This window comes from Hipposideros armiger, unplaced genomic scaffold (assembly GCF_001890085.2).
Source record: "Hipposideros armiger isolate ML-2016 unplaced genomic scaffold, ASM189008v1 scaffold_129, whole genome shotgun sequence".
NCBI lineage: Eukaryota > Metazoa > Chordata > Mammalia > Chiroptera > Hipposideridae > Hipposideros > Hipposideros armiger.
In genome coordinates, this window is record NW_017731479.1 from 280494 (window position 1) to 305779 (window position 25286).

A 25286-nucleotide genomic window follows, 5' to 3' on the forward strand; every position below is an offset into this window, starting at 1 on the left:
AGATTACCACAGAAAATGATCCAAAGTAGGAGGATCAAGTTTTGTTTTTTTAAAGGAAAAGGTTCAGTTATGTGGAAAATTCACTTGTGAAATTATAATTTGAAGATATTGGGAAAATGAAATATAATGTGGTAGGACTTAGATGATGGAATGGGTTTAATGTCTTTGTAAGTAAAACAGATGTAAAGAGGAACAGAACCATTGTAAGAGAAAAAAAAAAATCTCCTTGTCTGTGGTTCTTCGCCCTGACTTTGCTGTCAGGGAAATTGTGGCTTTTGCTCCTGCTTTTATAAAATATCTCTTCCTCTGCAATGAGTCCTTTCTGAAGATGAAACACCATCCCGGGAAGTAAGTGTAGCCTGCATATTTCAAGATGAGCACGAAAGGGAGAAAGGAAATTATTTTGCTACTCTAGTGCTTGCAATTATACAAGAGCAAATCGGTTTTTAGTAAACTTCAAGCTACAATTTAGGATCGTTGAATTTTAGAGCAGGAATCACTCTTAGAAATTGTTTTATTTTCAAGGTGAGGAAATTTAGGCTCAGAGAGGTGAAGTGATTTACACAGCTAAATAGTGGAGGAGCTAGTGCTGCAACCCAGGTTTCTTTATTTTGGGGTTTGCTTTCTGGTGGCCCATTATCTTTCTAAAACATAGATTTGATCATGTCATTCATTGTGACAAGATACTGTGTCCCATTTCTCCCTCCTTCCAACCTCTTTTCCTTGCCTTCCTTTCTTGTAAGCATGAGAAAATAAAAGGGTTGAACTCCAGCCTTCTTTGCAGGTACAGATAACAATGTGAATGAGTTCTGGCCAATTAGGTATAGGCAGAAGTCCCTGAAGAAGGCTTTATTTTCTAGAATAAAAAGGTAAGGCACATGAAGAGAAGGCAGTTTGCCTTTTGCCCTTCCTCCTTTCTCCTGCCTGCAATGAAGACTTGAGTCCTGGAGACGTAGGAGCCATTTTGTGACCAAGCTAAAAGCCGCATGCTAAGAATGGTAAAGCAGGAAGACAGAGGAGCTAGACTCAGTGACGACACTTTGAGCTGCTTATAGCTCTGGGCTGCTCATAACACGTCCTTTCCCAATGTCCTGGACTTTTTTTTTTTTTTTTTTGGTAGCTGAGCCATCCTGTCAACAATGGCAGCTCAGCTCGGGCAGGGAATAGAACTGCTGTTGCTCAGAGCTTGCATTCTTGAGCGAGCTCTTAACCAACTGAGCCACTCAGCCGGCCCTGGACTTCTTACTGCGTGAGATAATCAAACCCTTACCTCTTTTAGCCTTTTAAAACTGATACACTCAATCTCTTAAAAACATCTCAGTGTTTCCAGGTCTTTTACTGCCAGGTCCCTGCTTGTATTTCTAGGCTCAAATCTAGTCATTCTGACTCCTCCTTCTCCACAAGGCATAGTGTATTCTAGAGAATTCTTGCCTCATGCCATGTGTTTCACGCCTGCATGTTTTTGCTCATGTTCTCTCTGCCTGCAACCCTGTTTTCTGTTCTCTGAACTCCTACAATCCTGGCTTTTTGAGCTTCTTTGGCTTGGCCACTCCAAACTCTCTGGAGTGTACTTTCTCTTCTAATAATGGCCCTTGAGCCATTCTCTACTGCTCGGGCTTGCTTCTGTTTCTTTGAAATGTATTTTTTTCTTCTAATAAACTTTTTCTGCAACTTAAAAAAAAAAACGTTCTCCAGTCCTTTTAAAAGAATGATTTTATTGTTTTTGGAAATGGGTTTACTTTAAACACCTAAATAATATAGAAAAATGCATAAAAGAAAATCACCCAAAGTTCCACCATCCAACTATAAATATTATTAAATTATGGAATATCATTACAGACATTCTCTCTCTTTCTCTCAAAATGATGAATATCTAGAAATAATTTTACATGAGAAGCTTATTAGACATGCTAATTTTAACATTAATCTATTAAATTAAGGTATACTTAAATTTAACAGAATTAGAAGAGACTGGAGTTATAAAATAACGGCTTAACTCTAGTTATAATTTCTTCACCAAGAATTACCAGTGCCTAAAAGATCCTCTCAAGGGGAAGAAAAAGATTATGTAAAGTTTTAAGAAACTGGTGTTATTTTTGTTTTTTAAAAAACAATGTATTTTAAGAACTATTACTGACCATCTACTCTGAAAAATAAAAAATTAGTACACTTACATTTCTTTCCTATCCCTAGTTTTTTAATAGTCACATTGTTATTTTTACGTTGTCAATGTTTATAATGTTTACATTCTGCTCTTTAACCATATCAGTGATTTTACCGTAGTTCTAGATTTAAATAGATTCAATGTGAAGGTGACATTTTAACGTGAGGAAGAAAAGGTGAAGAAAAAAACAGATTCTTCAAAAATATTTAGGAACAACTAGATAGCCAACTGGAGAAAGAAAAAATTGAATTCCTTCTGCCAAATTTCTGCATTACCTTCCCCCAAAAAATCCAGAATAAAGAATGTCAAAAAAGAAATAGGAAAAAAAAAATATTTGCAAGATCTACTACAAATTAATAAGGAAAAAAAAATCCAACAACCCAACAGAAATGGGCAAAGATCATAGAATATTCACAGAAAAGGAAATAGAAATGGCTTTTCAACATATGAAAGATGCTCAACCCAACTTATAATAAGAATCACAAATTAAAACTACAGTGAAAAAAGTTTCCCACTGATCTGATTAGCAAAGTTCAAAACATTTTGCTACTCATACTTTGTTAGTTAGTATAAATTGGTGTAACTTCTTTGGAGGACAATTTGGCAATACCTGTTTAAATTTAAAATCCACGTTCTCTGATTAGCAATTCCACCTCTAGGAATTTATTCTTTAGATATCTGTATGCAGGTTCAAAATGACACATGGACATGGATAATCACTGCAGCACAGTTTGTAAGAGCAAAAGATTACAAACATCATAAATGAGTTGCTTAAAAAGATTATGGTCATTCTGAAAATATTATGGAGCCATTAAAAAGAATGAGGTTGATCAGCATGTAGTAATACAGAACAATACCCAAAACACACTATAAAGTTTTAAAAAAATCAAGGTAAAAGTGTTTATAGTTTGTATCACTGGTGCAAAAATTAAAAAGAGATTACTTCCATATGCAAAAAAAAATCTCTAGAAGGACATGCACAACATTGGTAAGAGTGGTTGCTAACGTCAGAGAGCGGCCTAGAATGATAAAGGAGTTTGGCTTCTCACACTCGACTGTATTTGTACCTTCTGAAATTTGTATAACCTATTCAAAATGAAAAATGTAGTCTCTTTACCCATGCAAAAGAAATAATAAAAAAATTCTTTTTGCCAATCTAAATTCAATGTTCACCATCAGTCCTTTCAACCAGTTTCTCCAGACCCTAATTCATTCTTTCTTCCTTCTTCCCTCCCTCTCTCTCTTTCTTTTTTGTTTCGTCTCAAGATTGGTTGGATTTTGCTACTGAGTTAATTTTTTTTTTCTTTTAAAAAAAGCTTTTGAGAAAAGAAAGTTGCCTAAAGGGGTGAGGCTTGAAAAAGTCACCTGTCTTTACAATTAAGAGCATTTTCGCTGGCTTACAAATGGTTTACATTTTCTTTTCCTTAGAACTCTGTAAACATTGTTCTATTGCTTTCTGGCTTTGCGTGTTCCTGACGTGCTAAATCTGAAGCCAACTGGTTGTTTCACACCAAAATGTTTTTTTTCAGTCTATTTGTATGAAACGTCCTTTATTCTTAGAATTCAGAACTTCATCAGCATATGCTTTGTTGATCACTGAAGATCAGTTTAATGCTCTCTCTCTTTAGGGCTCTGCTTAAATGTCACCTCCCTAGGAAGGCCTTCCCTTAACTCCTTATCTAAAACAGCAGCTCCTGTCACTCTTTATCCCTGTGTCTCCTTAATTTTTCTGTAAAGAATTTACCACCACTTGACATTATATTATCATATATCTATTTGTTGGTTTTTATACTCCTTCATTAGAATGTAGGTTCCATGAGTTTAGGAACTGTCTTTTTCTTGTGTGCTATTCTATTATTTTTAGTGCTTAAAACAGTGCTTGGCACACAGCAGACAGTCAGTAGATATTTGTTGAATAAATGGTGGGCTCATTTGATATGGCTCACTGAATTAAATGAAGATCAAATCAAATCAAATCAAATCAAATCAAATTCCAAATATTTACTTCCAAAAAGTTTTCTTCAGGTGTATCTTTAAATACCTCCTGTTTCATGTGTTTTGCATTCTTCTTCAGAAATAACAGTTTGGCATATATCTCTCCTTTGTTTTTCGTATATGTCATCTTCTCTATAATCATCTCTAGAATTTTTTTTGTGTTTAATTTCGTTTTATTTCCCTAAGACTATCTATCATCGGAAATACCCTAAAAGGATTGGTTTGTTATATTGGTTTGTTGCTTTTGATTTTAATCATTCATGTTATAACTTTTCTGTTTTATGTCTTTCTTTACCTCTGCCCACTTGCTTTTTATATTCTTTTGTTGTCTATTGCCCTAAAAGTCATCTTTGAATTCTTGTAGTATCTTGAGGTTCCCCCGGCTTAATTTTAATGAAGCCCAAATTTATCATTTTTTTCCTTTATGGTAATGTTTGTGTACTTTAAAAAAAAATCTTTGCCTACTTCAAAGTAATAACGATGTTATTTTATTTTGCATTATCTGGTGTTTGTTCTAGTTGCCATTTTCCCCCCTAGAAATGTGGAGCTGTTGCTAAGGCATACAGAATAGTGACCAAGCTAAAGTACTCTTTAATTAGAAAGATAGCTGGTATTTTTAAGCTTCACAAATGTAGGCAGTGCAATCCTTCTGAGCTTTTCTTGAATTAAACAAAGAGTTGAAAAACATACATTCAGAAAAAGGTTGAAGAAATCTGGACTATTTTCAGCCAAAGAAAAGATATTTATATTGTAAGAGATTCCCACATTCGTTACTGATATGAATGGAGCACATCGCCTATGTATCAAGTTTACAATAAAATGTTACATGAAAAGGGATGCTCAAAAATGAGATGTTTAAGTCCAATGAATGCAGTAACGTGATACTCTCGACACCAACATGTGTGATGTAATGCTGTGTAAATGTCTGCTTTATATAGTTATCATGTATCTTCACTGCCTGATGATTTGGCAACAACCTAAGTGAAAATCTCAGAGTTGTCATTTGAACCATTGGCAGACTCTGTCCTGAAAACGTTGTATTAAAGTTCATGCAGATATTAGTCGTAGGGACACCACAATGATGATCAGTGCAAGGAGAAATATTCTTTGTCATAAGTAAAAAAAAAAACACCAAAAAACAAACACAAGAAAAAGGCAGAGAAAAAACGATCCACAAGGAATACATAGCATATCCATTACTATAATCCTGCTATTTCTATGCCTAGCTACTATCTCTGGATAAATGACCAGGCAGCACATCCTAATCCAGTTTGTCATGATTAGCTGCCACAGGAATGATTTACTATATTCCACTACAACATGACTAAATCCCCCTCCTCAAATATAAATTTGAAAAATTACCCGTAATAGTTCCGCTGACGTTGGCCTTTCCTGAGGTATTTTCTGCAAGCAGTAATCAACAAATCTCCTAAAAGAGTCTGTCCTGTGTGTACAAATACATCAAAAGAAAATAAAATCAGGGTCTGTAGAACACACGAATGATTTAAAATAATTTTCATTCAAGGAGATTTTTATTAAAATAGTTTTGGACTATCAGGAGAGCTGGACCATTTTTAAATGTATGGTATCTAAAATTAATTCGTTTGGCTAATGAATATGAACACTTCAAGTTAGTCAACACATAAAAATATCATATATAAGCAAGGTCAAATCATAACACACATCACAAAGTGAAAATACTACATTTACATATAATAGTTTTATTAGTTTTATATACATTTTTGTCTCCAAAGAGAACTCTCATGTCTATATTCTTCATGCTAGTGGGTGACTCATCCATCAACCACGACCTATAACTGGTAATAAAATTTGAAGCATAAAAGTCAGAGAACCCAGGAATATGATTCCTGGATAGAAATACTTCCTGTCTTGAAAATTCCATTTTGTCCACTTTCTTTAAAATTGTCCTTTTTCTATAACTCTTGTGGCCTAAATGGTTATCAAAATATCATAATGTTCAGCAAGGAACATTACATCTTTTATTTATTTTTATTTTTAGCTGAGCCATCCTGCCACCTGTTGGCAACTCAGCGGCAGCTCAGCTCGAGCTGGGAATTGAACCGGCAGCCCTGTTGCTCAGAGCTCGCACTCTTGAGAGAGCTTTTAACCAACTGAGCCACTCGGCTGGCCTGGAACATTACATCTTTTGAAGAGATAGTACATGTTCTGTCTCAAAACATTTAAATATAAACATAGTAAAAAAAAAAAAAAAAAAAAACCTGGAAAAATAATGACATCAAAGAGGGTACTTTCTCTCTGCTTAGAAGTGGTAAGAGCTGAGGTGATCAATACAAGGCTGTCCTGACTGTGGAGACTACAGTTGTTAGAAAGGTGGCAGGGTGTGTTCCCTGTCAAATTTCACTTACTACACAAATTAAGAACATAGTACAAGCCATAGTGAGGGCAGAAATCAAAATGAGTGTGAGTGTGTGTGTGTGTGTGTGTGTGTGTGTGTGTGTGTCCAGTTAATGCCAATGTCACCTTTCATAACCTACAATGAAGAAATGAAATGCTTTCCAGCTCAGATATTTAAAATGAAATTTAATGAAAGTGCCAAATACATACGGCGATTTCCTTAGAGATTTAAAATGATAGCAGAGTCTTACCATTCATTAGACTGTAAGGTTGGAGAGTCATTCTGGGCAATGTGATATAAGGCACTCATTGCATTCATGTTAAACAGGGGGGGCTTCCGTTCCGCTGAAAGAAGAAGAAGCACAATGAAGCCGTTCTTGAAAGAAATCGGCAGACAGAGAAAGAAGGAACTGTGAGCAAAGCTTTGCTACTAAACCAATAGCTCGTTACTGTCATCACGCCACATCATCCACTTATTTTAATCTCAAAGGTCGGCCCAGGATAGCCATTCAGAAGAAGCTGCTGGTCATCTTACTGTACACTGACAAAGCTCCTCACAGACCCATTTCGAGAGAGTGAAAGAAAAATTTCTTATATTTTCATATGTCTTCAGAAGGCTAGCCTTTGTCTATCTTCTCACAATAGGCATGAACTTCGTGAACGAAAAAGGCGTTACGTAGAAAACCTGACTAGCTCATCGGGGGGCTTCTTGGCAGCCTGACAAGCTCACTGACCAAAACCAACCACACATGATGCTCTGACCGTAAATTCCTAACTGGGCGGGTCATGGTAGGTAGTCAAGCCCCAGGCCTCAGCTTCCTTATTCTTTGCTTTCAGCGAGCCCTGTCCATCTAGGTAAACATGTCTTTGAAACACCAGAGGAATCTTCTTTTCCGGACCCCTCGGAGACTTAACTACCCTACAGGAGCAGCTTCATCAAAACTCTTTGTTGTTATCTGTTGTCCCCATGCATCTTTATTTACTATAAATGTTCAACGTTAACCATCCTGTATCCACCAATGTAAAAGAAGTATGTATCTCTCCATTTTGCTTTTTATCCAATCCCAGAGATTTCCCTGCTTTGCTTTCTCCCGCCTCCTTAATCTACCACCAATGGATTTCATGTAACCTTCCTCAGGTTTTCTCCTTTGATTCTACATGTATACCAAGAAATGCCAAACTGCCATTCTTGGGAGCATTTCCTCAGCCCATTCAGATCTTGCTTCCAAGTATGTCCTCAGTTTGGCTCAAATAAATTCTTATAAAAATTTTCTTTAGGTTTGGATCATCTTATGTTGACAATGTCTTCGTGCGTGTGTTTTAATTTAAACATATGTATTCATCGAAAAAGATTAAGAAAGCACAGAAAAGTGGAATGAAAACAATTAATTTGGAATGGAACATCAGAAACATCATTGACATAGTATGGGAGACAAAATAATTTAATAAACACTGAAGACTCATCCAGGCCAGAGAGCTGGTATGGGTGGAGGGAGATGGAAAATGGGAGGGAGGAAGAGGAGGATAACTAATAAACAAGAATTGGTCCTTCCCATTCTAAAGAGAAACTCAGTGAATCAAGTATTTCTTAATCGACTCCCTCCCAGCCTACCACGATCTCTTCTTTGGGATTTGTAAAGCTCTCTTTTACTTTACTGCTCACTTGGCATGTTCTCACCTATTGGCATTTACATAAACATACTAATTTTTCCTTTCAAAGAAAATCATAAGCTCTAAGAGGAAGATCTTATAACCCAAATACTCTTATTCTCTTATCTATTCCCTGAGAATGTGTAACAAGATGCTATTCACATATTATGTGCTCCATTTGTTGGCCAAAGGAAAGAAACAAGGTTCTAGTTCTAAGACAGTTAATTTTATGCTATTTGTTAGTTATATGTCACTATCTCATTCTTAGCCTAATGGATTCTTCATTTAGTCCCAGTTTGAAATTCATAATCTGATCTCTGGTTTCATCAGAGCATCTTGGATTTTAAGTAAAGATTCTTCTATTAACCACTTTTAAAATGGTGAATTGAGCTTCTTCTATGCAATTCTAAGAAACAGAACAAAAACTAAGGGCAGAAGTGACAGGGAAAACATTTGTACTCATAGGAGGAAGAACACATGAAAAGCCAGGGTGGTGCAAATCAACACCCACTCCCCTAACCCAATGAACAATATTGAGAGCAGTGAACTTTAAATCACTGGCAGCACTAGGGCAGAAGGCAACTATACTTACTCATCTGTGATACTTTCGAGGAGCCTCTTCTAGGCTTGACGAAATGATCTGATACCTTTGAACTGTGTCTACGATTCTGCAAATATTTATTCATCTCTCACCAGCATACTTTATCCTCACCAAATAGCTACCAGTATTATGGGGACATGAACAGTTAACAAGTGGAAGTTTGAAAGTTGCAGTGTGGACAAACCGATTTGTATCTGTTTCTAATGTAGAGGAAAAATAAGTGGTTCAGGTTGATTTTATTTTTCAGGAAGTAGACTCTAGAAAGTTTCTAGAGCTTGGCCTTCTGACTACTTCAAAGTCATGTGGAAGTAGAAACGCCTTATGTAACCATCAATGGCTTCCCATCATTCTTAGGACAAAGTCCAGGTCCTTAAACAGGGCCTACTGGTCTTTGCTAACATAACCCTGGCTAGCAGCTCCAGCACTTCATTCCGAGAAGCAATCTCCCCTCCTTTCCCCTTTCATGCCATCTTTTGCTCCCTGAGAGAAACAAGTTCAGAGTCTTTCACACATGCTGCTTTCTCTGTCTGGACTCCCCTCTCACTTTTTTTTTGGTATGTGTATGCTATGTTGTCTTTTATTTCTTTATTTTTAATTTGTTTCAGGTGCTCCCCTTTCACTTTTGTTCCCTAAAATTTATCTGCTGAATTCTTGCCAATCTCGCAGGTTTGATCTTAAATAGAATTTCATTTCTGCACTAATTTAATAAATATTTACTCAAGGCTTATTATGCTTATCACCACTTCCTCAGACGAGGTCTCCCATTAGATTTTTGTCATTGTAAATTACATTTTCCCTTCTATCACTTATGACAACAAAAATTAATTATTTGTGTGATCCTTTACGTAATGTGTGTCCTCTATGCTACACTTCATGAGGGCAGGAACCATGCCTATTTTGTACATCTTCGCATTTCCAGTGCTGCGCGCAGCACCTGGTATTTATTTTTAGTGGCCAAAAATACCTATAAAAATAAATAAATGAAGGTAAAGCAAACTAAGGCAAAGAAGAAACTTTGTCAACCAAGAATCTTGGTGCAGCATGAAGTCACAAAGTGACTGAGAAGAGATGAAGTCCTGGAGCTTGTGTTGGATACTATGTGATGGCTTCATTCACTATCAGAGGATAGGAACCCTCTCCCTCACTGGCAGAAAGTAGAAAATTCAAGCTGCTCCAAAGAACACTGAATTGTTTCGGAGAAATAGCAGGGAAGGGGGACTAAAGAAAGAAGAAAACAGAAACTTAGAAAGAGGAGGATGAAAGAATGAAAACAACAAAACCCAACTCAACAGGGATAAGACGGGCAGTAGCTCAGATCTGAAGCAGGAATGGGGAGCGTGACTAAGCAGGGGACCCCGTCCGTGAAAAGGACAAGATAGCCAGTCATGCAATGGTAGAATAGCTCCAGTATAGAGAAGCACATGACTAAAGGTACTCCAAACACAGCGCAGCTCTATGGCCGGGAAGCGTTCACTAAATATTACTTTCAGATGGCCTCACACATGTTCAAGTCCTTTGCCAGATGCAGTACATAAATCCTCTGAGTCATGGTGACAGGACTCACAGCTAATCCAGAATATGCTATAGAGCAAGGTCAGGCAAACTGTGGGCCCAATTCACCTAGCAGCCTGTTTCAGTAAAGTTTTATTGGAACGCAGCCACACCCAGTCATTCACGTATCCTGTATGGCAGCTGTAGTGCCACAACAGCAGAGGTGAGTAGTTCTGATAGGGAATGTGTGGCCTCCAAAGCCAAAACACATATCTGGTCCTTTACAGAAAGTTTGACAACCTTTACTATATAATAGTAATATAAAATGCAGATAAGCTTTTACACAGAATAGCGCTGGAAGGGCTTTTGAAATTACCCTGTGATGGGTAATCTGTATTTTCTCAAAAGAAAGGAAAAGGGTAGAAGCGTAAAAAGCTGAATTAAGTAAATTGAAAGAAAAAATAGTGATTTCTACTTAAAGACAATGATCAAGCTTTTGTGGATGCCCCATGTGTGTTTTTTGAGGTTAAGGTTCAGGAAGGTCGGTTCCATGAAGCTTTGGGACATTGCTCTGCCTGGCAAAGCTCACGTTAAACTGGAGCACCTAGACTGAGCTTTCTTTTAATAAGGAAGATCAAAGTTTTTAGAAAAATACTTCATGAAAAGGCAGTAGATTTCTATGAGCCAATGTGGTTGATAACCATAATAATTAATGATAATAATAATAACTGCCACCATTTATTGAGTTCCTATTACGTGCCAGGCACTCACTTTAGGTATGTTACATATTTTATTCATAATTCTCATAATCACTTGGCAATAGAAGCATTATGATTCAAATTTCCCAACTGAAGAAGCATTGGGTCGGCTAACCTAAATAGAGAAACCAACTCACACAGTAAGTGGCTAAACTGGGAGTTCAACCCAGTTCTGGAAGACTCCAAGGCCCGTGTGCTTTTCACTAGGCCTCAGTGCCGCTTCAGTAACCCTGTGCATTTTATAACAGATAGTTTTAGCATTTCAAATAAAAAATGATAATTAGAAGAAAGAGCTTTATAAGACTAAATAACACAACAGCCATCACAACATTCATTTATGAACAGATAAACAATGAGTGGCTAATGTGGTAGAAGAACATTCCAGGCAAAGAAACTAGGTAACAACAGTTACATTTTTGTGCTTTTTTGGCCCCTGGAGACTGATGGACCTGTCTCTGTGTCAATGCTGATGGACTCTTTGCCAGCTTCTACCATGATCTTTGCTGGTGAACTAAGTGTCTGTAGTTTAAACAGAAGAGCATCACATTACCTTCTGAAATAGTCTTGAAAAATAAAATATCTGGTGACTGGACAATTTCATTGTCCATGAGTTTTCCAAGGATTCATGCATTTAACTAGTTCTTTCAGTGGAAGATCAATTTCGCAAAAGATAATTTGTAAAACAGGCTTAACCACTTAGGAACACTAGGGCTTGATCCAGAGAGAGGGACAGTGCCAGTAACATTATCCTGCTTTGCGATCTTACCTCAGCAATTCAAGTTACAGATTAGGGGGCTTTTAAAAAATATACACTATTATAGAAGAGATATCATAAGGAAAAGGGATAACACTTCATTCAGGCACTATCCACAACTTTCAACATAATTTCAACATTAAAAGTACAATTTAAAATATACTGTTTGTGCCTGGAATTTCATTAAACCTTAAACATACAGAAAACTTAGAAAAATCATTGCTGAGGGTTATATATGCAACAGTTTAATGTTCTTTCACATAAAAATACCCTTATTTTAAATGCCAAGGAGATAGAGATATACGGTAAAGCTGTTAAAAAGGTACCTGTATGTTATATTACCAATATAATAAGTTTTGAATAATTGCTGAGAAGTTAAATGTCCTTGGTAACAATTTTGTTTTATGAATATTAACTGAGCGTGTACAATCTATCATCTGTCTCTGAACCTAAGATGCCACTGACTATAAGATGTGCCACTGTTTTATGTGTAACTTAGAAAAAAAATGACAAAAACAGGAATAATCCTACAGGCCAATGCAATTAGCTATAATTGAGCATTTGCTATGTGTACTATGTTAAACATTTTACATATGTTATCCTATCGAACTCTGACAATACTTAGGATATATGTGTTGTTATTTTCACTTAGATAAGAAAATTGAGGCTTAGGGAAGTTAAGAAAATTGTCCAAGGTCTCATAGTCTGAACCAGCATGTTACACAACTCCCGAGGTGTCATTAGCATCCTAAACTATGCGAATGGTCCCACCAGCTAAGTGTTGGTAAAACCAAGATTCAAATCTAGGGTACCTAATTCTAAAACTTACTCTATACTGTTAACTCTGCTATGCAGAGAGTAGTGTTTTATTTTTTTAATCAAAAGAATATACATTTATTTCTAATTTTTTAAGAGTTCAATTATTCAATATTTCAAATACATAAAAATTTGCATAATATTAAAACAGGCACCTACTACTTAGATTTATCATTATTTTGTCATATTTGTTTCAGATCTCTTTTCTTCTAAAAAAGTAAGAAAGCAAATATAACTCTATTCATCTTCCTCCCTCCAGAGAGTTTACTATTCTGAAATTATGTCTTTTACATTTATGTTCTTATGTTTTATTAGTGTATATATATATATATATATATATATATATACACACACACACACATATATATGTGCTGATAAAGCTGTTTATAAAATTTTCATAATTGGCATCATACTGTATTTATACTTGTGCAACTTTCTTTGTTCACTAAATATTCAATGTTATGGGTTTTGAGATTTACCCATGATGATAGATGTAGAACCAGTTCATTCTTAACTGCAGTATAGTATTCCATAATTAATTAATCCATTCTTCCTTGGTAAGGATTTAGGTTGTTTCCGCCTTTTCTGGCTTCTACAAACAAGGCCACAGCCTTTCCAGTGTGCAAGTGTAAAGAAGGGAAACGTGTGGTTGTTGGGACTGCTCTTCGCCAGCTTTACTCAAAGTTGCCCATTTGCACTCCAAAGCAGTTACACCATTTACATTCCTACCAATACTGTGTAAGAGTCCTTGTTTCTGTAACAGCTTCCCCAAATCTATTATCCTCAGACATTAAAACCTTGCCAATCTGATAAGTGTGAAATGGTTTTAACTTGCATTTCCCTGATTACTAATAGGCTGAGTATCTTTTGTGGTCTATTAAGGTCTCCCTTTCAATGAACTGCTTGATCGTATACTTTGCTCGTTTTTCTGCTAGCTGTTTGTCTTTTTCTTTTTGATACAGAAATTTAATTAAAAAAAATTGTGACAGTTCTTTATAAATTCTGGACCAATATTGTTGGTCAGATATTTTTCAACTACTTTCTATTAGTCAATGGCTTGATTTTTAATTTTTGCGTTTTGCACAGCTTTATATTTTAAAGTAGTAAGTTACATATTTATCACATTTTAAATATTGTTTAGAAAAATTCCTCCTTATACCCATAAAGGTATACTCCTAGAGTAATAATAATAATTATACTTACATAGTGCTGATTAAGTACTTTATTAATTCATTAATGTTCATAACAATCCCATGAAGTAAGTGCTATTACTTTCTCTATTTTACAGATGAGGAAAAGGAGGCATAAGAGGGCTTCTCCTAAAAGTTTTAAAGTTTAACTTTTTGCTTTTGGATAGTTAACCAATGCGAAATCTGTTTTTGTGTATGGCATAAGCTAGGAATCTAATTTTAAGTTTTTATCCTATATTAACAAATCATCTGTAATGTCTTTTCTGTTTTATACCAAAACCCAACTTTCATTTGAGCCTGTTTCTAGGTTTTCTAGTCTGTTCTATTGGATGTTAGTCTTTTCCTGCACCAATACCACACTGATTTAATTATTATGGAATGGGTTTTGGTACAGTGATTCTTCAATACAAATTATATTTTCTTCAAAATTGTCTTGGCTAGTTTGGGCCCTTTTGATTTTAGAAAAACCTTGTTAAGTTCTACATAGTATTACTGGAAGGTCATCATAAGTCCTTCTTAAAGTATGCAAATATTTCTGCTGAGTGCCACCAAAAACCAGTGTGGCAAAACGAGATGAATTTCCTTTGCAGTGAAAGAGAGAATAATACAATATTAGAACCTAAAAAAGGAAAATTACCACCTCAATACCCATTAATAAAGGGTCACTTAACTAAATTAATGTATATCCATATAATGGAATAACATACCATTAAAAAGATGAAAAAGATGTCTAAGTTACTAAAACAGATCTCCCAGATATTGATAAGTAAAAAAAAAATCAAAGTACAGAACCACTTATGTATGTTAACTTGGATGGGAATAGGAATATAAGTGTATATTCATCTTTGTTTGAATATGCATAAAGAAAGTCTAGAAAGATACACAAGAAATTAATAACAGTGGTTCCCCTTGTGTGTTGGCAGAGGTAGGGTAGGCATTAGTTTGATAGGCCCAGGGGTGGAAGAAGTGCTTTCACTGCATATCTTTTTATATTTTTGATTTATAAATAATGTGAATGTTACTTAGTGAAAAAAAATAAGTAAACATTCTAACTTTCCTCCCTGAATTGTTTTGTTTTCATTGACATATACTTTAATGTAAAAAAAAGAAGACAAATTGTGTAACATCTTTACCATATGTTTCTTTGTTGGAAGGGGTCAATGAAGCAATTGGAAATGCAGTACAGAGTATCCCAGTTGTCTTTGCAGGGAGAAAAAAAATTGTAGGAAAAGAGAAAACCATAGTCCGAGAGCCAAACTGGGTCTCAGAAATTCTGACAGGATCCATTTGGATACCAGGATAGAAGAAATTAAACAAAAAATTAAAATCTAAATTTAAAAAAATCTAGACAAAAAATGTTTTTAAACTGATTTTTAAAAAAGAAATAATTTTTTATTTAAAATTTATACAAATATCTAGACAAAGGCAGTGTTGTGCTGGAGCCAGCTCACTGGCTTTGGAAGGTCAATTATGCATACCTTTTCCCCCAACTCTACATTTAGAGACTCAAACTGGTAGGTTGAAATTGGCTATGGTGGGAATATTTACACCATGGAAACCGGCAAATGCTACAAACTTGGTCTTTTTTTTTTTTTTTGTAGAGGGCAGTGTCACTGGCCCTCATATGTGGGATCCGAACCGGGGCCCTCTGGCGTCCCAAGCCAGTTCTTAACCATCGCGCCACTCGGCCGGCCCACAAACTTGGACTTTTTGCATACCCCATCACCACCACCAAGAGAGTCACTGGTTCAATTTACCAGTATACCACTGTATAAAGATAACTTTAAGATATTTTAAAGTTCAAAATATGCAACCAGAGACTAGAGACTCCTTGGTGTTTTGGATACTGCAACAACGCGTGGGGAACAATTTAAAGCTGGGGGTATCTTCTAATATGAAGTTTTCTTTGTTGTTGCTCTCTATATGGGTCCAATACAGTTTTTAGGGTCAGGTCTTTGATAAGCCTGCTATGACTTTTTCAAAATTTCCCTTAAAGAAGTTGGTATGTAAATTAAGTAACAAATAGTACATGAAGGAAGGACACATATTACTACCCATGGTATGGGTAGTAATTTCAAATAGTAATAATTACTACCGTGTGTTCCCACATTTGTTAACTGCCATAGTATCTGCTTAAACTTTTACTTAAATTAATAACGTGAACATGTAGCAGAGAGAAAGCAATCTTCTGATGTTAGATAAGAGCATGGAGGAAGCTTAATAAATTCACATTACCTGGCACACTTATACCAGTAACTCATTAAATAATGGCTGGATGAATTAATTAACAGTCATAATAATGAGTGATTCTCAAAAGTACAATGAAAGCAACTCTTTACTCACCCAATTCAATACACGTGATCCCCAGGGACCAAATATCAACTTTCCCGTCATACTGTCCTTCGTCCATAGCTAAGATCACCTCTGGAGCCATCCTGCCAAACATAATGTGCAAAACTGAAGTTGCAAATTAAAAACTAAATTCACCTAATATAGTGACTCAATGAACTAGCTGTTTGAGGGTATTCTAAAATCTTATTTGATGAAGGTATTTCCTTACATAAATCATTTGGAAAAACACTATTTAAAATGCAAATAATGTACTTAGTGATTTACATGAACAATACATTATTTTCAATAAATGCTGGTTCCACCATTTCCTATCAGTTAATTTACTTAACCTTTCTGTATATCAGTTTCTTCGTCTGTAAAATGGAGAATTCTAGTAGCTATCTCCGAGAGATTTATAAAGGATTAATACATATGAAACACTTAAACAAATACATTACTTTAAGCAACATGAAAAACATATATGAAATTATATAAAGCAATATAATCAGATATTTCAAAGATACAACTTAAAAATAAATAGGTGAACATGCTACGGTAATGGATATTACTTTGTTTGTCTATAATGGATTTTCATTAGGAGGGCAGGAGCCCTATCAGTTAATATGCTTTGTTCTCTATTAGTGAATGTAAGTAGTTGCTTAGTAAATGCTATTTGATGCTGATGGAAAAAAAATCGGAGAGCTGCTTTTTTTTTTTAGCAGGTAAGTAACTTTCCAGGGATATGAGTCATTCTCCAAGGTACAATGAAATTCCAATGTGTCTATGAAAAGAAGGAAAAGAATCTTGAATAGAGTGGGGTGAAACTAAGGCAAAATTACAAGCTAAAGTGTCAGAGAATTCAACAAAGACAAAAACCTGGATTTCTTCCATTGAAAGGTAATATTGAAGCTCAATGGCTAGGGAAGGTTAAAGAAGCTACTGTCCTTGCCTGGAGACTCTGCCTCAAGAGAAAACTTCAAAAGCAACTTCAAATGAAATCTAAAACTTGAGCTTGGACAGCAAGTTGATAATCCTGCTCAGTTTACACACAGTGACATCAACCTTATTTGAACAATTTGAAGTCATTGGAAATTTTATACCGAGTCAGAGTGTTTCTCTTTGCGAGTGAGTTTTTTATCCTTCTCTAATGAAAACTCATTTTGAGACACAGACAAAAAACAAAATAAAACAAACCAGTGCTATGAGTCCATCTCATTTGAATATGCATATTATTAAAACCATGTCACGTTTTCTAATTCTACATACCAGTAAGGCGTGCCCACAAAGGAATTGGCAGGAGAAGCCATGGAGGCAGATCCAAAATCAGCTAGTTTCACCTGACCTGGCTCTGTTAGAAGAATATTTCCTGCTTTAATATCCCTGTAGGAAAAAAAATAAGAGGGTTAGAAAATTACTTTTCAGTTTTGATTATGGAATAAGGTCAGAGCATGCAATTAATAAGACAAAAAGTTTATTTTAAAAAAACCTTGCTCAGATAGCCAGAAGGGAATTTCGTAATTACTGCATGTTGTAAGGGGGCCCAGATTCCTGGGTGGACTTGTAGGTAGGTCATAGTAATTACACTAAAAGGTAGAGCTTTCTTCAGAGGGAGAGAATACAGTGAGAAAAAAGGCAGACATAGCGGGTAAGGAAACCTATTCAGTGGCTACACTTACAAAACCATATTCTTAGATGCTAAATCCAGTCACCAACAGTATTTATTCCTTGTGTTGGGAAAATTGGTGCCATTTGTAACTGCCTTTTTTTTTCTCTTTTCCAAATTACATGACATCTTTGGAACCTAAACAAACCTTCAGTGACTCTGTATTGACTACCTACCAATAAACCTCCACTACACACATACCTTTTCTTTCTTGCCTGTGACCCTTTCTCTCTGCCTTTAATTGTAACTGCAACTCTAAGGCATTTGAGGGTACATGTTATATAGAAGATGTTATTTTAAAAATAACACGGTACAGTAAAAAGAAGATCCTGAAAGATCAAAACAAACAAGGATTAGGGGTTAGGAAATTGCATTTCTATTGTATTACTGCAAAGAATCGCAAGTGGTTACTACGAAAGCCATTAGATATTTTATGCAGCAAAAAAATTTTAAAATATGATTTAAAAAAATTCATTCTTCAGTATTATAATTTAGAATGAGGTGATGTGGATGTACTCCTTATTCTCTTTAAAAAATGGCATGAGGTGTAATGGGTACTTAGAAATTGATGGGCAGTGAAAAGATAAACCAGAGTGAATGAGGTAAACTTATGTCAAATTGAAAATGATAACGTTCAAATACTTCCAAACTAACGTTTCCAAAAATCTTGCCTTGAAAATTCAGTTTCTTTCCTCATGATGACATTAGGAATTGACAGAGAGAGCTTAAAAAAAGCATTATTTATTTCTTTTAAAACAGAAACATATCTTTATTATCTTCAATTACAACACTGACTTGCCTTTTAAATCAAAATAATAAAATTGGAGACATAGTATCTATTATTAAACAAAAAGCATTCTTTAAAAGTTTTTCTTTTTTGTCTTTTCAACTTCTTTTACACATTAAAGTATAATATAGAATAAAACATTAATGGGTAGATTAAGATAAACACAAAAAACTGAACTGTGGCTTTAACAGGAGCAGGCAAAATCATGACAAACAAGTTGGCATTCAGAAATGACATCTTGATACTAAAGAGATATATATTTTTAAATGGTGTCAAATTCATAGAAATTATGGTTACATTTATTTCATCAATATTTATTAGATATGGTTAGGTTCATTCATTCTTAGCCCTTGTAAATAAGCCAACTACACGGCAGGGATTTTGGTCTGCCTATCTTGAGGAAGTTCTGCTTTTTTAGGACCAGTAACTTGTGATGGGTCCTCTGATGTGATTAAAACAGAAGTAAAAGGGGGAACCTATGACCTAATAGTTTCATTTCTTCTTAGCTAAGGCTTAAGTGTTTTGTTTTTGAGCCACCTCAGATCCTTTTACCTAACTCATTTTCCAACACTTCTGCCAGTAACTATATCAGAAGTTCTTTACTGAGAAAGGGAAAGATGGGAAACATCTTTGTTTAGAAGTTAGTGGTGGGAAGCAGGTTGGAGGGAGGAGAGTGGAGTTGTAGAGAAAATATAAGGTAGAGGGAAGCCTTGGATTAGGAGTTAGAAAACTTTTGTTTTAATCTTTATTATATAAATGCTGTGAAACTATGGGCAAATTATTTAATTCTTTCTGTGTCCCAGTTTCTTTACCTGGCAAAATAAAGACAATACGTTCCTAAATACCTATATGAATTACAGAAACATAAAATACTTTCAAGTGATAAAACAGCATATATTTATATAAGATTGACTTGTTATTTGCAATAGGATAGGGAGAACGAACTCGGGTAGGAAATAAATATATGCAAGGAAGGCTAATTTTCTTTCCTTTTCTTCTTGACACAGTATCAAAAGGTTGCTGGGCCCTTCTTCAAATTTCCCTGCAACACTCTGGAAAACAGTCACCTACAGAATGGGAGATAATGTAAGTCTTTGTGGGTATACGGGAGAGACCAAGAGATAGGAACTAAATTCTGGCAGCATTAATCCTTACATCCAGAAGCAGCAGCCGTCTATTTGCTTTCTGTAAATCATTAGGCACCTAAAAATTGGAGCATGCACTAATTTTCAAGGTTCCTTGAATAGACAGCCCTATAGCTGAAATGGAAATGTAACTGGTCTCCAATCTTACCTATGAATCAACGCATGAGAGTGCAGGTAGGCTAGTCCCTGCAAGGCACCATGAGTAATGGCAGCGATCTCCACTTCTTGAAGTGGTTTCTTGTGAACTGAGGAAGAGAAAAAAAATTCGGGAGTAGGTGATCATTTCCTTTCCTCTTTTTACCTTATACAGCTATATCAGGCTGAGCTATAGACTTTCTCAAATGACAAATAGGAATGCATTCATGTAAATATACAGGATATATATTTTCTATAGAATAGCAATAAATAATCAGATAACAGAAAACCCACGTATAAAACAAACAAACAAGCCCCTTCAAACAAAATAAAACAAAGCTTGCTATTCATTGGAATGAATATTAATTTACTTGTCAGTTGCAAGTCAATTGGCCAGAGCCAAATTTACCAGTCCCTTCTGACATTTTAAATGCCTGGAGTGTTTTAGGTTACATTATTCTCCTCTGCCACAAAGCCATCTATAATTACCTCTCTAACTACAGGTTTTCATTATTTGTGAAGGCAGCTAATAAGCAATTTCTATTCAGAGATCAAGAATGATATAAGAAAGTTCCTTTTAACGTAAAATTTTAACCCAGTCTCAGGTTATAACAGTGTCTGCAGAGAGAACTGGTTCAGTCAAGATATTTGAAAGGGTTAAATCTCAATATAATTTGGTACCATCTACCTCTCTTTCATATATACACATACATTTGATGTTTTGGTTCACACATACTGCATCACATTAGCCAAACATTTTACTTATCAGGATGGGCCATGAACTAAAACAAAACAGCAGGAGGGCTGCTAATCATTACTCAGATACTTTTAGTGAACTACAGAGATCAAGTTTGCATAGTTTATCCATACAACCCTTAAGTCTAAGTCATCATCCATTTAGTTGGCCCAAACTGCACTTGAATGTAAGAGTAGATAACATTTTGATCAAGGTAAAACAGAAAGGAGGGGACAGTGCTTTGATTCTTACCTTCTAACAAATCAGAGGCTGAGCCTAAGCAATACTCCATCACCAACTGTAATAGATTAAAATAATAACCAGAACAATGAAGCTGAATAAGAAACTGCTAAAACCAACCAACTACAATAAGATTACTAGAAGAATAAATATTCTAACCTACCTGAACCTGGATTAAATTTGATCAACTGGCACTAATTAATTTTTATAATTTTGATCATTTGTTTTTATTATCTCCTACTTGGAAATGGAACTGGTTTAAGACCATGGATGTGGAAATGGTCACTGCAAATGGTCAAGCTGAGATTGGCAAATAATTTATTTACTATACTAATTTCCACACCATCTTATTTCAAAAGGATTTAAGGCGGCTTACTCAGGTTGCACTACAAATTAAATTTTATAACTTGTAAAGTGGCAATCAAATACATAAGCCAGTAAAATCTATACTGGGAACTACAAGTTAAAAAAAACAAACCAGTAAGTAGTAAATTCCTCATTTTCACATTTAAAAAGTTCTAAACAAGAAAATATTATTTAGAACTCAATCTAAAGATCCAGCCTGCTGTCTCATTATGTTAGCTTGCATCCCTGAGAAATAGAGGTTATTTAAAATTTAGCTTAAAATAATACTACAAAATACTATTTATTGGGTTTGCAAACTTGGGAGGTTTCTTTAAAAGGAAAAATGAGAAAATTCTTTCTTTACTTTCATCTTAAGTTTTTTAGGTGTCCCAGGCTACTGATTTGTAGCCAAGGTCAGAGCCATTGAGTGCTCAGTGACCAGTCTCCACATACACACACTAACACACGTTCCTACAAATTATTTTGCTATTCTAAAAAACACCATATTCTCATTATAAAATACAAATGTCCTATAATCACCGAGACATAATTAGTATTAATACACTGATCGCTTTCATTAAAAAATTAATATGAAAGCATATTTATATATTTTGTACCTTGTATTACCAGAATAATTTCAGAGAATTGAGATATGTAATATTAATATATTGTACAATACAATTATATATAATTATACATTCAACATTAATATATGTCATATAGCCTATATAATTACATAACATAATTATATATTCAACATATCTCATATTCTTCTAAATTATTCCAGCAATAATGTTATGTAAGGTACATAATACATATGGTACTATATCAATATAATACATTGTATAATAATCAAGATGTATTATTTACATATCTAAATTATTAAATTATATATTTATACATAATATTAAATATGTAAAAATTATTCTAGTACTGGAATAATTTAGAACCATAAGAGAAGCTTCAAAGTTTAAAGTTTAGAAACTTTACCATAGTTTTCTGCTTAACATTAAAAGTAAGCAGATTTATAAAGATTAATCTTTCTTATTGTGAAATGAAAAATTCTACATAAGTGATTATTATAAATGAACAGTAGCCTTTTATGTACACTATTTTTTCAGCTTTATTGAGCTATAATTGACAAATAAATACTTTTTTCTTTAATCAATTTTGATGGAAACATTTCTCAATTGTATCATACTTTTCTCATTTCTTAAACTGAGTAACTGAATATGCATATATAACTTCCTTACACTGAGTATATGGAATATAAACATAGAACTTTAAAATCAAATGGAGTGAATATTTGTATAGTTATGTTTGTATTTTTTTAATTACATATTAAGCAACTCCTTATTTTTGTCCCAAATATTCGTTCCCCTATTATTCCATAACACAAGGGCACCTGAGTTGCAGCTGGTTGTTTGCTCTGGACTAGAAGAGCTCTAGTTGCGCTGCTTTTAAATTGTTGGGGCCGCCTTCTAGCTTCCCCAGCTTCTTCCTAATGGTCAAATTACTCTTGTGGCTGTTTGTATGCATGTCTCCAGCAGCTCGGTTCCTAGAAGCTTCTTATAATTAGCCTATCAAATCTGTTGTAGACAGAGACCAGGTGACCAAGCCTATTAGCACTCTATGTAATCTAAGAGTAAACAGGCTTCAAACAAGAGCTCAGAGGATTTTCTGAAGACTTGAAACAGGAGATTGAGCACTTGATTTTGTAACACTTATTCTGCCTGCTCAAAACCCCTTTCTTGAATCTTTCAAGACAGCTGAGATTCCCAGATAAATGATTTCCACATAATGAGATACTCCTCTGATTAATTTCTCCTCAGAACAGAAACAATGGCTCTAGATATATTAAGAGTTGCTTGAACAGAAATGTTTAAGTATACTGTTTGATAGTCTATTTGGGAACAAAACTTCCATTCCTTAATTGGAGATCATGTACAGGAAAGGACGGGCTATGTGGTAAGCACTCAATAAATGACAGTTTAATTGGACTTTAAGTTGGAATGTGCAATCTGATAAAGTACAAAGTATAACATTTTCGTGTCCTAAACAGTGCCGAATGTGCCAACCTAAAAACAGAAACACAATCATGTAAAAATATACTAAGAAGATAGAGTAGAACAAAAGACTGTTTCATTTTAATTATTGCTCGGCCCTGTTTGGTGAAAGTTAGACAGGGATGGAAATACCAAGCACAATTCTGAACTGTGGGGGAACTGGAGTGGCGAATGAAAAACATCAAAGATAAAAACGCTAGGATGAGAAGAGAAGACCCTGTCCTTTACTTTTATAAATAAATCATTATAAAATGATGTTAACTTTTCACTATTTATTCACTGAATGTTTACAGAATGGAATTTCCCATAGGCTAGATATATCATTCTTAGGGAATGTATACTGTATGGCAACGCTGAGATATTAACAAACGCTAAATAGTGACAACAAAAGTCAAATGGATAGAAATTATAGACTGACAATTTTATAGGTCAAAGAGATAACAGAAAAACTAGAAAGAGAAAAAAATTTAATAGAAAAAAATCGATAATTGACTTACCCAAGCAGTGTGCTCTTTCAAATAACAACCTTTGTACTCAATGGTATTAGGGTGCCTCAACTGTCGTAAAAATTTGACTTCTTTAAGAATATCTTGCCATTTCTATTGAGGTCAGAAAGAAATGTTATTTTTAAACTGAAAATAGCATTTATTTTATTATCAAGTATACATACATAATGTTTTTATTTTTTAAATGGACAAAGTATATGTTTAATGAATGAAGAAACTACTTAATCCTGTGTTATTTTTTTAGCTTGAGTACATGTAAATGTGAATCTATCACCAAACATATTATAATAAATCCATGATACTAACCCATGTTTTACTTCACAAAAGAATTGAGCTAGAATCTTAGAAATGTTTATTGTGTGCTCAAAAGAAGGAAAAAAAAGAATTGTGATAAAGAAATGGTTAAAGAATATTGTTTCTCTTGTCAATTTCATATTAACTTACTTAGGTCAGTTTAAGTATACAATTGTCTTAAACTTACCTCATGTGTCTGCTTCCCACTGTAGGACATTTTCTTAACTGCCACCACCTCATTGGTGTGAGCATTTGTGGCCTGTGTTAAGAGAGTAGGAAAAATAAAAAATATAAAGAACGAATGATGCTTCAGTTAGTATAACTTAAATATTTCACCAGAGGCTTTAGATAACATTCTCACACTTCATTATTACAATTTAAAGCGATTTCAACTTTTGATAGGCTCAAGAGACATTTCCACCCCACTTTAAGGAACAGCTTCTCTTTATCTCTTTCTATATACCTGCAAATATTGTACTATTAAAAAATATTAGGGGCCGGCAGAGTGGCTCAGTTGGTTAAGAAAGAGCTCGCTCAAGAGTGCGAGCTCTGAGCAACAGGGGTTTGATTCCCGGCCCAAGCTGAGCTGCCGCTGAGCTGCCAACAGGTGGCAGGATGGCTCAGCTAAAAAATAATAATAAAATAAAAAATAAATAAATAAATTAGGGTTTAACAAAATATATCCAATCAAACAGAAACAAGTCATGCTCCCAAGACATCCATACTGGCTTCACCATGTAGAATGTCCATCAACAGAGAACCAATTAAATAAATATGGTACAGTCATATAATGAAATAACTATTAAAAGAATGAAGTAATCTATATGTATATATAGTAATATGGAAAGATGTAAAAAATATCACGACACAAAACAAGCAGTATGGTATGATCTTATTTTTGCAAAATAATAATGTGAGTATGAGTATATATATAGACAAAGTTATGAAAGAATTTATTCCAGAATATATGTCAATGATAATCCCTAGAGCAGTGCTGTCTGATTGAACTTTCTGTGATGATGGAAATGTTCTATATCTACGTCGTATTTGGTAGCATGTGAAATGTGACTCACGTGACTGAGGAAATGGGTTTTAAATTTTAATTTTAATTAACATAAATTTAAATAGTGGCTACTGTATGGAACAGTGCAGCAAAAGACAAGATTAAGCTTAAGGACTTTCACTTTCAAAGTTACTTATATTTTATAAGAATGTATTACACATATATATATATATATATATA

General features: G+C 34.6%; 1 protein-coding gene across 1 annotated transcript in view; it reads right to left on the reverse strand.

The window, feature by feature from the left end:
- TAOK3 (TAO kinase 3) overlaps window positions 1–25286 on the reverse strand; it is a 165136-nt gene that overhangs the window by 45732 nt on the left and 94118 nt on the right. Inside the window, exons 4-11 of the mRNA XM_019649130.1 lie at window positions 24231–24302; window positions 23741–23842; window positions 20845–20890; window positions 19870–19966; window positions 17393–17506; window positions 16139–16230; window positions 6787–6880; window positions 5522–5603 (exon numbers count right to left, since the gene is read on the reverse strand). Coding sequence (XP_019504675.1) covers window positions 5522–5603; window positions 6787–6880; window positions 16139–16230; window positions 17393–17506; window positions 19870–19966; window positions 20845–20890; window positions 23741–23842; window positions 24231–24302 — 699 coding nt within the window. The remainder of the gene's footprint in view (window positions 1–5521; window positions 5604–6786; window positions 6881–16138; window positions 16231–17392; window positions 17507–19869; window positions 19967–20844; window positions 20891–23740; window positions 23843–24230; window positions 24303–25286) is intronic.